Source organism: Canis lupus, chromosome 16, assembly GCF_048164855.1.
Source record: "Canis lupus baileyi chromosome 16, mCanLup2.hap1, whole genome shotgun sequence".
NCBI classification, from domain to species: Eukaryota; Metazoa; Chordata; class Mammalia; order Carnivora; family Canidae; genus Canis; species Canis lupus.
The window spans coordinates 15,739,125-15,752,379 of NC_132853.1; the positions used below are offsets into that span (position 1 = coordinate 15,739,125).

The window sequence follows — 13,255 nt, forward strand, 5'->3', positions numbered from 1 at the left end:
GAGGAAGGGCATATGCAGATGTGAGACTGAAGATGGAGCTGATCTAAGAGTTCCCTGAGAAGCAGAAGTGGCCGCTGCCATACTCCTCTCCACCACAGGGCTTGCAAGCCTTATCTCCTTCCCTGCTCTGGAAGACCTCCCCGAGTGCCTGGCACTGATCCCTCTACTTGAGCTGGCCTCGGTGGTCTCTGTTCCTGGCAACCAAATATCCTCTTGCCAAGTCTGAATGGGGACAGCCAGTGTTCGTGGTGATTTGGGCAATAGCCTAGTCGGTGTTAAATTCGGGGGGCTGGGGGGAACAGGCTGGGATTCAGAGGCTTCTTGGCCGCAGCCTCTAGGACAGCTTCCCCCTCCTCATCCATCCTGAAGCTGCCCCCACGGGCTGGCTGAGCACCCACAGAACTCCAGCTGTGCCAACATGGCACCCAAGGAACGTGGTGGCATAGGGGTAGGTGGGCCAGCCGGGTTCTTCAGGAAGGCTGGCCCAGGGCAAACATGTGTAGCCTGACTTGAACCAGACCGCTCAGCCCAAGCAACCCTAAAGCTTGCTTTTCTGGACTGCAAACAGAACTGCAGCTGAGGATTTTTAAAAAATTGCTTAAAATGTAGTGAACCAATGAAGCGATAATGAAACCCCTCTATTTTTCTCAAAACGATCCAACTGGAACAAATCCAAAACCTTGAAGTATTTTTCTGGAACAGACCTTGAAAGTCAACTGGTGTGTAAATCTGTTCAAATCCAGGAAGCCCCTGCTCTGCTCATGGGCTGCCAGAGGGCGGGAGGTGGGGGAGGGCGTCCCTGCAGAGGGACAGTGATACAGCCTCATGGAGATGGGATGGGAAAGTGCACTTGCTCCATGGCCATGGGAGCTTTAGAGGTCTGCTTTTGCCTCAGCCAGGGGCCTTTTGGCCTACCATGGTTTCTTATCCATCTTGGAGGAGATGGAGTGGGAGGAAATGGGTATTTGTACCCTGTGGGTAGGGCTTTATGGGGTCTAGGGTGGAAGGCAAAATGAAAGGGCCTCCCTAATCCGGCCAGGCCACAGGGCAGTGATGAAGGCTTTAGACAAGGGGTCCCCTCCCACCTGCCCAGCCCCAGGCTCCCAGGGAGAGGCTAACACAGCAAAGCTTCCCAAGCCAGGGTCACTCATCTCTCTGGTTCCCATCTGAGAAAAGTATACAGATCCTAGGAAGCCCTGTGAACAGTATATGGACTCTAGACTCAGGGCTTCAGGCCTCTAATTTCAGGAGCTCAGACCCACTTGGGTAGGTTGGGGCAGACCAATCACAGAGCAGATCCAGAGTAATGTTGCCTCTAGTCAGAGGTGGAGGCTGAAGAAAATAAGAAGCCCCATCATGTTAAGGATCTTTGCCACTGGAGAGAGAGAAGCACAAAATCCTATCTGAGAATAATGACTTCAGTCAGATAAATTCAGCTCTCTCTCTGTCTTTTTTTTTTTTTTAAGATTTTATTTGCTCATGAGAGACCCAGAGAGAGAGAGAGAGAGAGAGGCAGAGACACAGGCAGAGGGAGAAGCAGGCCTCCTGTGGGGACCCTGAGCTGGGACTTGATCCGGTGACTCCTGGATCACATCCTGAGCCAAAGGCAGATAGATGCTCAATCACTGAGGCACCCAGGTGTCCGTCTCTCTAGCTCTTATAGGGAATTAGGCTCATCCAGTGTCCAGTACCAGCCCCTCCCCATTGCCTCCTTCTATTATAATGCAAGGCTGCAGAAGTGGAAGGCTTGATTTTTCAGGCTCCCCTTTTAACTTTCTTCCATTTATAATGATGGCTGGAACTGCAGCAACCATCTTGTGACCATGAGGGAAAGGGCATTACGGAGCTGCTGAACCAAAGTTGTGGGCGCCTTCTCTAAACTTTCTAACATATGACCAGAAAAGTAATCTGATTAATATGGTACCCACCACCACTACTGCCAGCAAATACCTCTGTACATAGCCCAAAGGTGGGAATCCAGCTCAAAGGAAAGAAGTTTGCTGAAGAAGTGGGCCGAGCTCTACAGCAATAAAGACCCAAGAACCCACAGTACTGGTTCTACATTTTACACCTTTTATTTCACAGGGGAACAATGAGACTCACGAGTGTGCAAAAGCTGGCTTTGGTCATTGTTGCCATACACTTGGAGCAATGATCTGCCACTGAAAAGTAGTATGTAACACACACACTCCATTTAGACTGATCAAGTGGGAGGGTGGACCTCTCCCAGAAGTATGCAGGTCACCCCAGGGCCACTCAGGTCACACTGTTCCCTACCCCATTCTGGGGAAAGAACGAATGACCTGGTATAAGCAAGCTTGCAGAGGGCTCACTGAGGGGTCTACAGGCAAATGCTTGCCCCACAGGAATACCCACTGTCCAGAAGAGGAAGAGAGTAGCAAACTCAGGTAGTCAGCCAGTCTGTCCCGCAGGTGCTAGAGTGTCACCAGCTCTCTTTGAGATAACACAGCAGAAAAAAATAGTTTGGATATTTCTCTAATGCATTCTTTGTCTTTTTTTTTTTTTAAAGATATTATTTATTTATTCATGAGAGACACAGAGGGAGAGGCAGAGACATAGGCAGAGGGAAAAGCAGGCTCTATGCAGGGAGCCTGATGTGGGACTCGATTCCAGGACCCCAGGATCACAACCTGAGCCAAAGATAGATGCTCCACCACTGAGCCATCCAGATGCCCTAAAAAACATTTAGGTTTTTATTTTTATTTATTTTTATTTTTTATTTTTTATTTAAAGAGAGGTAGGGGTAGGGAGGGGCAGAGGGAAAAAGAATCTTAGGCAGGCTCCATCTCAGGACCCTGAGATAGTAACCTGAGCTGGCAGCAAAAGTCGGATGCTCAACCAACTGAGCTACCCAGGTGCCCTTAACATTTAGATCTTTAATCTATCTGCAGTGTGTTTCTGAATACACATGGAATGGGGTGGAAATCTAATTATGCTAATTCCGGTTGTTACATAAACCTGTTATTTTCTCACTGAATTGAAAAACTACCTATGTTCAGCTTCCATACATCCTTAGGTCTATTACTTCTCTATTCTGTTCTACTTCTCTATTCTATTCACTTATTCTATAAATAAATATTCTATTTATTCTGGTGCCAATACTATACTATTTCTATTGATTATAGTCACTTTATAGTAACCCTTATCATTTGGTCAGGCAGCTCCTTCTACTATCTTGCCACACTTAAAAAAAAACAAGCAAACCATTTTGTTAAATTGAAATATAACTCATATACCATAAACTTCACTCTTTGAAAGTGTATGATTCTGTGGTTTTTTAGTATGTTTGTTGAGTCGTGCAACTATCGGCACTATCCAGGTTCCAGAACATCTTTGTCACATGTTCTCTGTACCCATTAGCAATTGCTCCCCTGACCCCTGCTTCCCTGGCCCTGGCAATCCGGAATCTACTTTCTGTCTCCGCGGATTTGGCTGTTCTGAACATTTCGTAGAATTGGAGTAATGCGTTGTATGACCTTTGTCTCTGGCATCTTTCACTTAGCATAGAGTGTGCACATTGTAGCCTATGTCTGTAGTTCAATTCCTTTTTAAGGCTGAATAATATTCCACTGCATGATTATGCCACATTTTGTTTATCTAGTGGATAAAAGAAACTTTTGAATCCATTCCTTCCTAAAACCTCCACTGGCAATCAGACAGGAATTATTACACTTATTAATTTGAAGGAATCAAGATCTTTGCCTCTCTGTTTGTGTCTTACTTTTGGTCCTTTGATAAGACTCTATATAATTTTCTTCAAGTTAGACCTCTAATTGTCTTTTTTTTTTTCTAATTGTCTTTTCAATTTCACTTCTAGGCATCATTTTTGTTGCAAAGATGAGTGAATTTTCCCATTGCTCCTTCTAAATTGTCAGCATAGAGTAAAACTACTGTTTTTTTTTTTGGGGGGGGGGGGTATAAACTACCGGTTTACTTTGTATCCTGTCAGTTCCCAAACTGTCTTATTAAACCCACTAGGTTGTTTTAGTAGGTTCTCTTGGGTTTTCTTAGTATGCAACCACATCATCTGCAAATAAGATCATTTCTTCTTTTTTCAACAGCAACAGATTATTTCCTTGCCTTATTATATTAGTTAAAGACTATGAAACACTGTCAAGTGATGGTGGTGATGGGGTGGGGATTTGCATCTCAATAGAACATGGCTTCAGTTCTTTACCAATGAATATAATACTTGGTGTTAGATTCTTTTCTTCTTTGGTAATTTTATCATGTTATTTAATTTCCTTTTATTCTTATATTAATTTTTTAAATTTAGCATATACTTCTTTAATCTTGGAGAGGAAGACATTTAGAATTAAGACAGGAAACCTAGAAACCACAAAACCAACAAAAGACACACTTGACTTCACAAAAATGAAAAGGAACAGGTTTTGAATGGCCAAATACTATGAGTAAAGACTAAGGTCAAACAAAATGGGAAGTCAAGGAGGAAAGCATTGTTAGCCATTTACCATCCCTAACACAAGAGCAGCACTGACAAATTAATATGAGAAAATAAACCACTTAATAAAAAATGAGGAATGGATTAAAACAGGTAATTTTTAGTATCTGTGCTACCAAAGCAAGCACCAAGATTTATTCATTTGAGAGAGAGAGAGAGAGAGAAAGAGAGAGAGAAAGAGAGAGAGAACACACACAAGCAGGAGGGAGGGGCAGGAGAGAGAGAATCTCCAGCAGACTCCCTGCTGACTTGGAGCCTGCCATGGGGCTCGAGCTCAGAACCCTGAGATCATGACCTAAGCCGAAATCAAGAATCAGATACTCAACCAACTGAGCCACCCAGCCACCTCAAATGTGTATGAAAATTTGAAACACACATCCCATTTTTGGAAACCCACCCCATGGAAATAAAAGCATCATATACACTTAAAGACTTCTCAGTATTGCCTGCATCAGTGAAAAGCCAGAAACAATTTGAAATGTCCATCAATAGATGAATAATTAAATCATAATACATGGTAACATGAAAAAGAATAAAGTAAAATATCTATTAATTTGGAGGGATGTTCACGATGTTCTTTTAAGTGAAAAAAGTAACATGCAGAGTTATAGGTAAGAGCCTATTTTTGTTGTTAAAAGCAATAAAACAAAGAACCAATCCTACATAAAGTGTTTGTAGGAATAGGGACAAAGGGGTTGGGGATGACAGCAAGCAGAAGAGATTTTAAATTTTCATACATTTTTGAATTGCTTAACTTGTTAAAATATATTATGTATACTTATGTAATTAAAAATCAACATGGAGCACCTGGGTGGCTCAGTCTGTTAAGCGGCTCTTTGATTTCAGCTCCAGTCATGATCTTGGGGTTGTGGGATTGAGCCTCACATTGGGTTCCGCACCCAGTGTGGAGTCTGCTTGAGATTTTCTCCCTCCCTCTGCCTCTGTCCCTCCCCCCTACTCACACTCTAAAATCAATCAATCTATCTTTTTAAAAAATTAGTACAAAAAATTTAAAGGAGAAAAAAAAGGAACCTGCCTCAAAAACATCAATATATATTACCTGATTGACCTATGGCCTGAAAAGTTCATGGCTTATATGTGTTGATTATTCTTCCTCTTGTAACAGGGCACGAGAAAGAAAGTAGGGTGGGGTGGACTGGGGAAGAAGCTGGAAGTCACAGGTGTACGAGTGCAAGGGCAGAGAGAGAGAGAGAGAGAGGGAGAGGGAGAATGAAAGAGTGAGAGAGGAAGGGAAGAACAGGGGCAGGGGAAGAAGAGAGCAGCTTTTTTTTTTTTTTTTTTTTTTTTAATTTATTTGAGAGAGGAAGAAAGAGAGAGAACACACAAGCAAGGGTGGGGAGGGGCAGAGGGAGAGGGAGAAACAGGCTCTCCACTGAGCAGGGAACCTGATGTCGGGCTAGATCCCAGGACCCTGAGATCATGACCTGAGCAGATGCTAAATCCACTGAGCCACTCAGGCACCCGCAGGAGCAGCTTTCTCCCTGGGAAGCAGGGACTGTGGGGCAGGAGAGGGATGATGACCCTAGGGTTCCCAGAGGCAGAGCCTGGGAGTGGGGGTGGTTTGAATAGTCTTCAAGGGTCTCTTGGGGCTGCCCAGAACAGAACTCTGATCCAGGGGAGCCTGCAGGCCCTAAGGAAAATCCTTCTACAGTTTTTCAAATATCTTAGCAGGGAGTGGGTGGTTCATCCATTCCTTCATCCACTCATTGACCTAAGAAGCATCTGTCCCATGCACCTCCCATGCTAGGTGGTAAGAAATTGGCCTATTCAGGACAGACAGGGCCCTGCTCATAGGCAGCTTCCAGGGTGGTGGGGGTCCACACCCCAATGCAGATCACTGTATTTCCGCCCGGCCCTGAGCTCAGTTTGGGCTGGGCTTACCCGACAGGCCCTAATCTGGACCACAAACTACAGCTTTGACCCCAGCCAGCTGCCAGGCACCCAGGCATCATGGTGGGGCGGGGGAGGGGAAGCCACTCTTGGAGCCAGAAAAATGCTTATTGGCTCCCCAGCTGTCAGTGGTCTGGGAAGGCCCAGGGGTGCCCCCACGCCAGCCTCCCAAGGCTGCCAGCTGAGGGCTGTCTGCTGTCAGGAGTCTGACAGCCTGGAGACCAGCTTGAAAAGGAATTGGGGCTGAGGCAGCAGCCCCCCCAGCTTGGGAGACTTCCCAGACAGGCCAGGCCAACATTTCCCTTGTGGCTGCCACAGACTTGACCTCTAGGTCATGTACACCACCAGAAAGCCACAGAAGGGCTTGCATGGGGCTGCCCTCCCTAACCCCCAGGCCCTGGACCAGCTATAAGGAAGGCTATAAGGATGGTTCCAGTTGGCCTAGGGCCTCTAGTCCCCTACAGGTGTCCAGTAGCCACCTGAATGCCTCTGTGAGTACATGGCCATGTCTGCAATGGCCAGGGGACCCCAACTCAATTGGAAAGCACAGATCTGGGCAGCCCGGGCGGCTCAGCGGTTTAGTGCCACCTTCAGCCCAGGGCCTGATCCTGGAGACCCGGGAGTCCCACGTCGGGTTCCCTGCATGGGGCCTGCTTCTCCCTCTGCCTGTGTCTCTGCCTCTCTCTCTGTGTGTGTGTCTCTCATGAATAAATAAATAAATAAAATAAAATCTTAAAAAAAAAAAAAAAGGAAAGCACAGATCCTGGCTTCCACATAGGCCAATCAGAGGACCACAGGATCAGGCGTGGAAGCTGTTCAGGAGCAGTTGGCTTGTTAGTGGCTCCCTCCTTGCAAATGCCTGGTGCTCTGGTTCCCTGGTTCCTGTGGCTTAGAATCTCTTGGCTTTCCTCCTCCCTCCTCAGCAATGCCTCCTACTTTGTCTCCTCTGCCAGCTCCGATTCTTCCTTCCTCTCCTCTTGACTGTGGGTTTCTTTGAGTTCAGGTACCCCCATGCACCCCCAGTGTGTCCCATTTCTGGGTGTGTGCAGATGCTCCCTGGGCCTCCCCAACCAGCCTGGGGCCAGCAGCCCTCACCCTTCTGCTGTCCACAGGCAAGACACATAGGTCATCCATCTGGGCCACCTCCTCCTGCTTGGCAGGAAAAGGTGGGTGGTCACATAGCTGCAACATGCCGCCGGGCCCTGGACCTGGCAGGAAAGATGCACTGCCTCATGCTCTGGGGTCCTGGAGGCCTCTGACTCAATCTGCAGAAGGAGCTCAAGTTCACAGGGAGACCTCCACATAGCCTAGCCTGGCCACAGTGCAAACTCAGTTAATAAGCCGTGCTGGCTGCAAGCATGTGGGCCGCTGGCCTCCTCGCTCGCATTATTAAAAGGCCATCTGTGCCTGCGTGATCGAGGAGATGGAGGCTCTGCCCTCCCCAGGGGTGTGTCTGTATGTGTGTGTGCATGGATGCGTGCTCTGTGCTGAGTCTGAGCAGACAGGGCCCCCCACCTCAACCCACTTGAAGCCACATTGTTTCCCTAGCTGCAATGTCCCCCCTGAGCCCGAAGGACAAAGATGTGCCCTGACAGGGATGGGGCAGGAGAAAGCCCCAGCTCAAGGGTGGAAATGGGACTGAGTAGAGGAGGGAGCCCCTTCCCCATCAAACCCCATTTCGGGCTCCTCTCCTGGGGGCCAGTCCCAGCAGGGCTTGCTCCTCTGCCTGCCGGCCCAGGGCCCACCCGCACTTGCCCACAGTCCTACAAGGGCTTTGCCGTGGCAGTGATGGCAGGAGAGGCAAACTTATGGGAATGAGAAGTGTAAATGGAGTCCGACAGAATTAGGGAGGAGGGCCCTTTGCAGAAAGAGCCGGGGGATGCTGAGGAGATTTCAGGAGAACAGAGGCCCAGCTGTTAATACCAGTCCTGTCTGAAGGGGCTGCCCTATAGCAGATTTTTACCTTCTACATAGTATCATTTGACAACCTTCAACACTTTATAATAAACACACCTTACTTTTGCAACAAGAGAGGAAAAAAAGCCCAAACGAGATAAAGATAGATGCCAACTCATAATCCAAAGACAGAAATCTCTAAGAGCCCTTCACGTCTGCCTGCCCGCCCCAGCATCAGGTAAGCCGCTTGTCCCTCTGACTGCTCTCTCTCATTAAGGACCCTCAGTCTCTAAGTCTTGGGCTGAAACTTGGACCCTTTAGGACAGAAGGAGCCAGGGCCCAGAGGACAGGACGCTGCCTTTTGGTCTCAGCTCAGCCATACAGGGGCTCAGTAAGTGCCTCCTCTTCTTGGGGCCTCAGGCTACACATTCACAAAACAGGACTTAAATACCTGCCCTGGTCACCTCCGGAGCCTGTTGTGAGATGAGAATTTTAAAAATTAAAATCATGAACATGCAAGCCTCATGCAAGCTGTGGAGGGTCATCTACCACATCAGGAATGCTCCCGCTGGTGGGGCTGAGCTCCCCTTCTGACGGCGGCTGCCCGGGATGCAATCACAGTAGCGTAACCTCCATGAATACCAAAGGGCCCTGGGCATGAAGTCATTTTGCTCATTAGGACCAGGGACTCCAGGAGTCTTCCCTTATTGAGATGCAAGACAAGCACCAAGAAGAGATGGTACAGGCCAACTTTGGAAAGATGCATTTTCATACTCTGCAAAAAACCTTGAGGGAATCACATTTCTGCAAAGATCCATAGTGCTCACAGCATCCCCAGCCCCAAATTAGCGCTTGTTTGTGAAATGGCCTCCAGTGGATCCTCCTGCTTCGAGCAGTCACTGTTCTAAGGCCCCACTGCCCACACAAGGGCACAGGGAGGGACGAAGCACCAGTATGAGCCACCTGGAGGGTATGGCAGACGCTGGCCTGGTGCCCATGGCACTGCCCGGCTAGCGGACAGTTGCTCTCCCAGTAGAGGGGGCCAGAGGGGACTTACCTCTCCCTCGGGCCCATGTGTAGATGCGACTAGTCTCAATGCTTCTGGGCTTTGGCTCGGTGGGCTCCATGGGCAAAGGTCGGAAGTGGGAGTCATCAGCCCGGCCGGGGGTCTTCAGTGGCAGGATGTACTTGGGGAGCCCTTTGTAGAACCAGGCCCCTGACCTCTTCCAGACCTGGCAGGGGTGACATCTGCTTAGAGCAAGGGGTGCAGAGCAGCCTTCCCTGTGCCATGCTCCCACGCACACCCACCCTCCTCCCCTGTTGGAAAGTGCTTAACACTCAGTAGATGCCAATTGCATTCCTCTTGCCGCCCCTTCCCTCAAGGCTCTGGGGCAGAGCGAGCCAGGGCTGGGTGACAGCACAGTACTCAAAGCTGTCCCAGAGAGCTCCCCAGGGATGAGACTATGTCTGGGAAGGCACGGGGCGGGGGGGGGGGGGGGGGGCGGGGCAGACCTCTGAGAACCCCAGATTAGAATTCAGAGCAGCACGGAGATAAGACCCCTGAACTCTTAATGCCTACTTCAAGAAACACCAAGTACTCCATAATCTCTTTTCCACTGAAGTAAATATATTCAGGGTATTTAGTAAGATCAGAAGAGTGTGAAGGAATGTGGCCTTCTCAGGGAAGAGCAAGCCTTGGTTTGCTAGAGCAAACAGCCTGGGTTTGAGCCCTGGATCTGTCACCTGGCAGCTGTGAGATTTGGACACATCAGCCTTCTGGATCCCTAGTTTCATCATCAGTAGGTGGAATGTAGGAACAGTGCCCACCTCATAGAGCAGCCATGAGATTTTTTTTTTTTTTAAGATTTTATTTTATTTGAGAGAGAGTGAGAGCCAGAGAAATCACAGGAGGCAGAGGGAGAAGCAGCCTTCCTACTGAGCAGGAACCCCAATGAGGGGCCCAATCTCAGGACTCCAAGATCACGACCTGAGCTGAATGCAGACACTCAACTGACTGAGTCACTCAGGCATCCCAAGGACCAAACTCTTTTTTTTTTTTTTTCGTATCTTTCCTTTTTTTTTTTTTTTTTTTTTTAGATTTTATTTATTTATTCATAAACACAGAGAGAGAGAGAGAGAGAGGCAGAGACATAGGCAGAGGGAGAAGCAGGCTCCATGCAGGGAGCCTGATGTGGGACTCAATCCCAGGTCTCCAGGATCACACCCCAGGCTGCAGGCGGCGCCAAACTGCTGCGCCACCGGGGCTGCCCAAGGACCAAACTCTTGAATGAATGTAAGGTCCCATGGCCCAGTGCCAGGCATGAGCAGCCATTTCACAGATGTGATGCTTGTGATTATCATGATCACCCTCTTCCTCTCATCTGACAAACATGGAAGTTTAGCAACTAGTGGACCATGTTCCCTACTCAAAATACAGAATTCATTCATTCAGGAAGGAAGGAAGGAAGGAAAGAGAGGGGGTAGGGGCAGAAGGAGATAAGAGAGAGAATCTTAAGCAGGTTCCATGCCCAGTGTGGAGCCTACTATGGGGCTTGATCTCACAACCTTGAGATCATGACCTGAGCCGAAATCAAGAGTTGGATGCTTCACCAACTGAGTCACTCAAGCATCCCTCAAAAGAGATAATTTAAAATCAGAAGGCCAGAGGGTACCCTGCTTTTCTCTAGGACAAGTTTTCCTAATCCTCAGTCTTCCTCTGTACATTAATTCTGTGAGATATTAACATGGACTGGACCCCCCCCCCACACACACACACAAAGGTTTTTGATCATGTACACTTGGGAAGCACTAGGTGGTTAAACCAAGCATTACTGCAGGACTTGTCAGAGCCTTGAATGTGCCAATATACAAAGAGTTCTCCATCAGAGCCAAAAAACACCAAGTGGTGTTTCCCACTTGGAATCTACTCAACAAGTTTTCCTACAGATGCTCAACCCTAGTAATTGGTCTGTGTAGACTCAGCACCTAACTGTGCAGCACCGGAATCACTCAACTATCATGAGTCATCTCTTTATGCTCCAGAGTGCCAGACACAGTGCCACTGAGTCCCAACCCTGTCTCTGGCTTGAAGGGGTTGAATGGCTCATGGAGCCCCCTTTAAAAAATCCTTTCCGGTCCTCTCATGGCCCTCCTATGGGAAGTATTTATTTGAATTGACAGCGTGTATACATGGTCTAAAATTCACAGAGTGCAAAATTAAAGTCTCCTCCCCATTCCCAGAGGCATCCAGTGAGAAATTCTTTGAGGAAGCTCTTATTATCCCCACTTTCCAGATGGGAAAACCGAGGCTCTGACAACTTAAGCAACTCGCCCAAGGCCAGCCCACCATTCTATTGGCCTCTATTCCACACCGGAGGCCCCAGAGTCTCATCCCAGTGTTTACAGAAGCAAAGAAGATGCTCACTAAGTGTGGCTGAGTGGTGAGTAAAGCCTCAGCAGGGCAGACATCACCATGGACTCTAAGTGTCCTGCAGACTGGGTGCCTAGAGAGAAGGGAGCTGCTGTGACTGCCAAGGCCACCCTGTCTTTGCACAGCTGCCACATGGTTTCTGAGAACATGTGCCCAAGCCCATGAAGCCACTGGTGGCCAGTGAGGAGCTCACTTGGCCTCCCTGTGCTGAGCAAAGGTCTGAGCACCTGTCACCCTGAGCGTACCAGCCTCCTGCCCCCCAACATGCACTGGGCCTCAGAGGGAACAAATGAAGCAAGCCTTCAAGAGCCAACTGTATACCTGGGGTATATATGCAATTTTTTTGAAGGATCATGTAGATGCAACCTGTGTTTGCCTCTCTCCTAACTATGTATCACAGCAACTGTTTTGTGTTAATAAGTAATGGTGGTCTCCACTGCCATTATTTAATAGCTTCATTGTTTGGACTTATTAAACTTAATTAAACCAGCCCTCCACTCATAGATATTTAAGTTGCTTCCAGATTATCACTCTTGTTAACAGTGCTGCAACGATCGTCTTAGCACACACATCAGACAGGTGTCAGTTTCGGCCTTAGAAAACACTCCAAGGGGCGGATCTGCCAGGTCAAGAGATGTGTATATTTAGATGATGACATATATCATCAGACCACCCTCCAGGAAGAAAAGTTGAATATCCAGTGAAGTGCTAAGCGTCTTCAAGGTGGGAAGCCCACACTACACTTCCTGGTGGGATCTAGGGTCTGGCCTTGGGGCCCTGCTCAGGAGCAGTTCCCATGGGCTGTTGGGTGTGGGGAAGGTGCTTGTTAGGACCCAAGGCCACCAGAGTTAAGTGCCATAGCAGGGAGGATGGGGACCCCACTGTCCCCATCCTGGGGATGGGGCACACTGTCACATGTGCTGTTTGAAGGGGAGTGGGCAGGACAACATCAAGGGTGACTCAATGAGATGTAAACTACATCACTGTTATGTGGCTTTCAGTGGGAGAGACCAAGAAATGCTATAGAGCTGCATTCGGGGGTTCCACAGGGCCAGACACATCACTGATCCTCCTTAAGGCCTCATCTTGGGCTCCTGGGCAGTTCCTGCCGAGCTGGGACAACAGTTCTGGTCTATGTGTGTGCATAGTCCTTTCTTTCCTTTTTTGTTTTCAATTAAAATTAAGTTTTAATAGCAGAAAATATCCATAACATAAAATTTACCATCTTAGCTATCTCTAGGTATATAGTTCAGTAGTGTTAAACACACTCATGTTGTACACCCAGTCTCTAGAACTTCCTTTGTAAAACAGACCCTGCACCCATTAAACAATTCTCTATTCCTCTGTGCCCCGCCAGCCCCTGACAGCCACCATTCTACTTTCTGATAATCTGACTCAGAAAGAATTTGATTACTCTAGATATTTCATATGAATGGAATTGTATGGTATTGATCTTTTTTGTGACTGGCTTTTTTCACTTAGCATAATAACCTCAGGTGTTGCAACCCTGTGTCAGAATTTTCTTCCTTTTTGAG

The 13,255-nt window shown here is 48.0% G+C and overlaps 1 protein-coding gene across 1 annotated transcript in view; it reads right to left on the reverse strand.

The window, feature by feature from the left end:
* Positions 1-13,255, reverse strand: part of RPH3AL (rabphilin 3A like (without C2 domains)) — a 101,904-nt gene that overhangs the window by 17,409 nt on the left and 71,240 nt on the right. Inside the window, 1 exon segment of the mRNA XM_072779141.1 lies at positions 9,348-9,522. Within this exon segment, the coding sequence (XP_072635242.1) occupies positions 9,348-9,522 (175 nt within the window).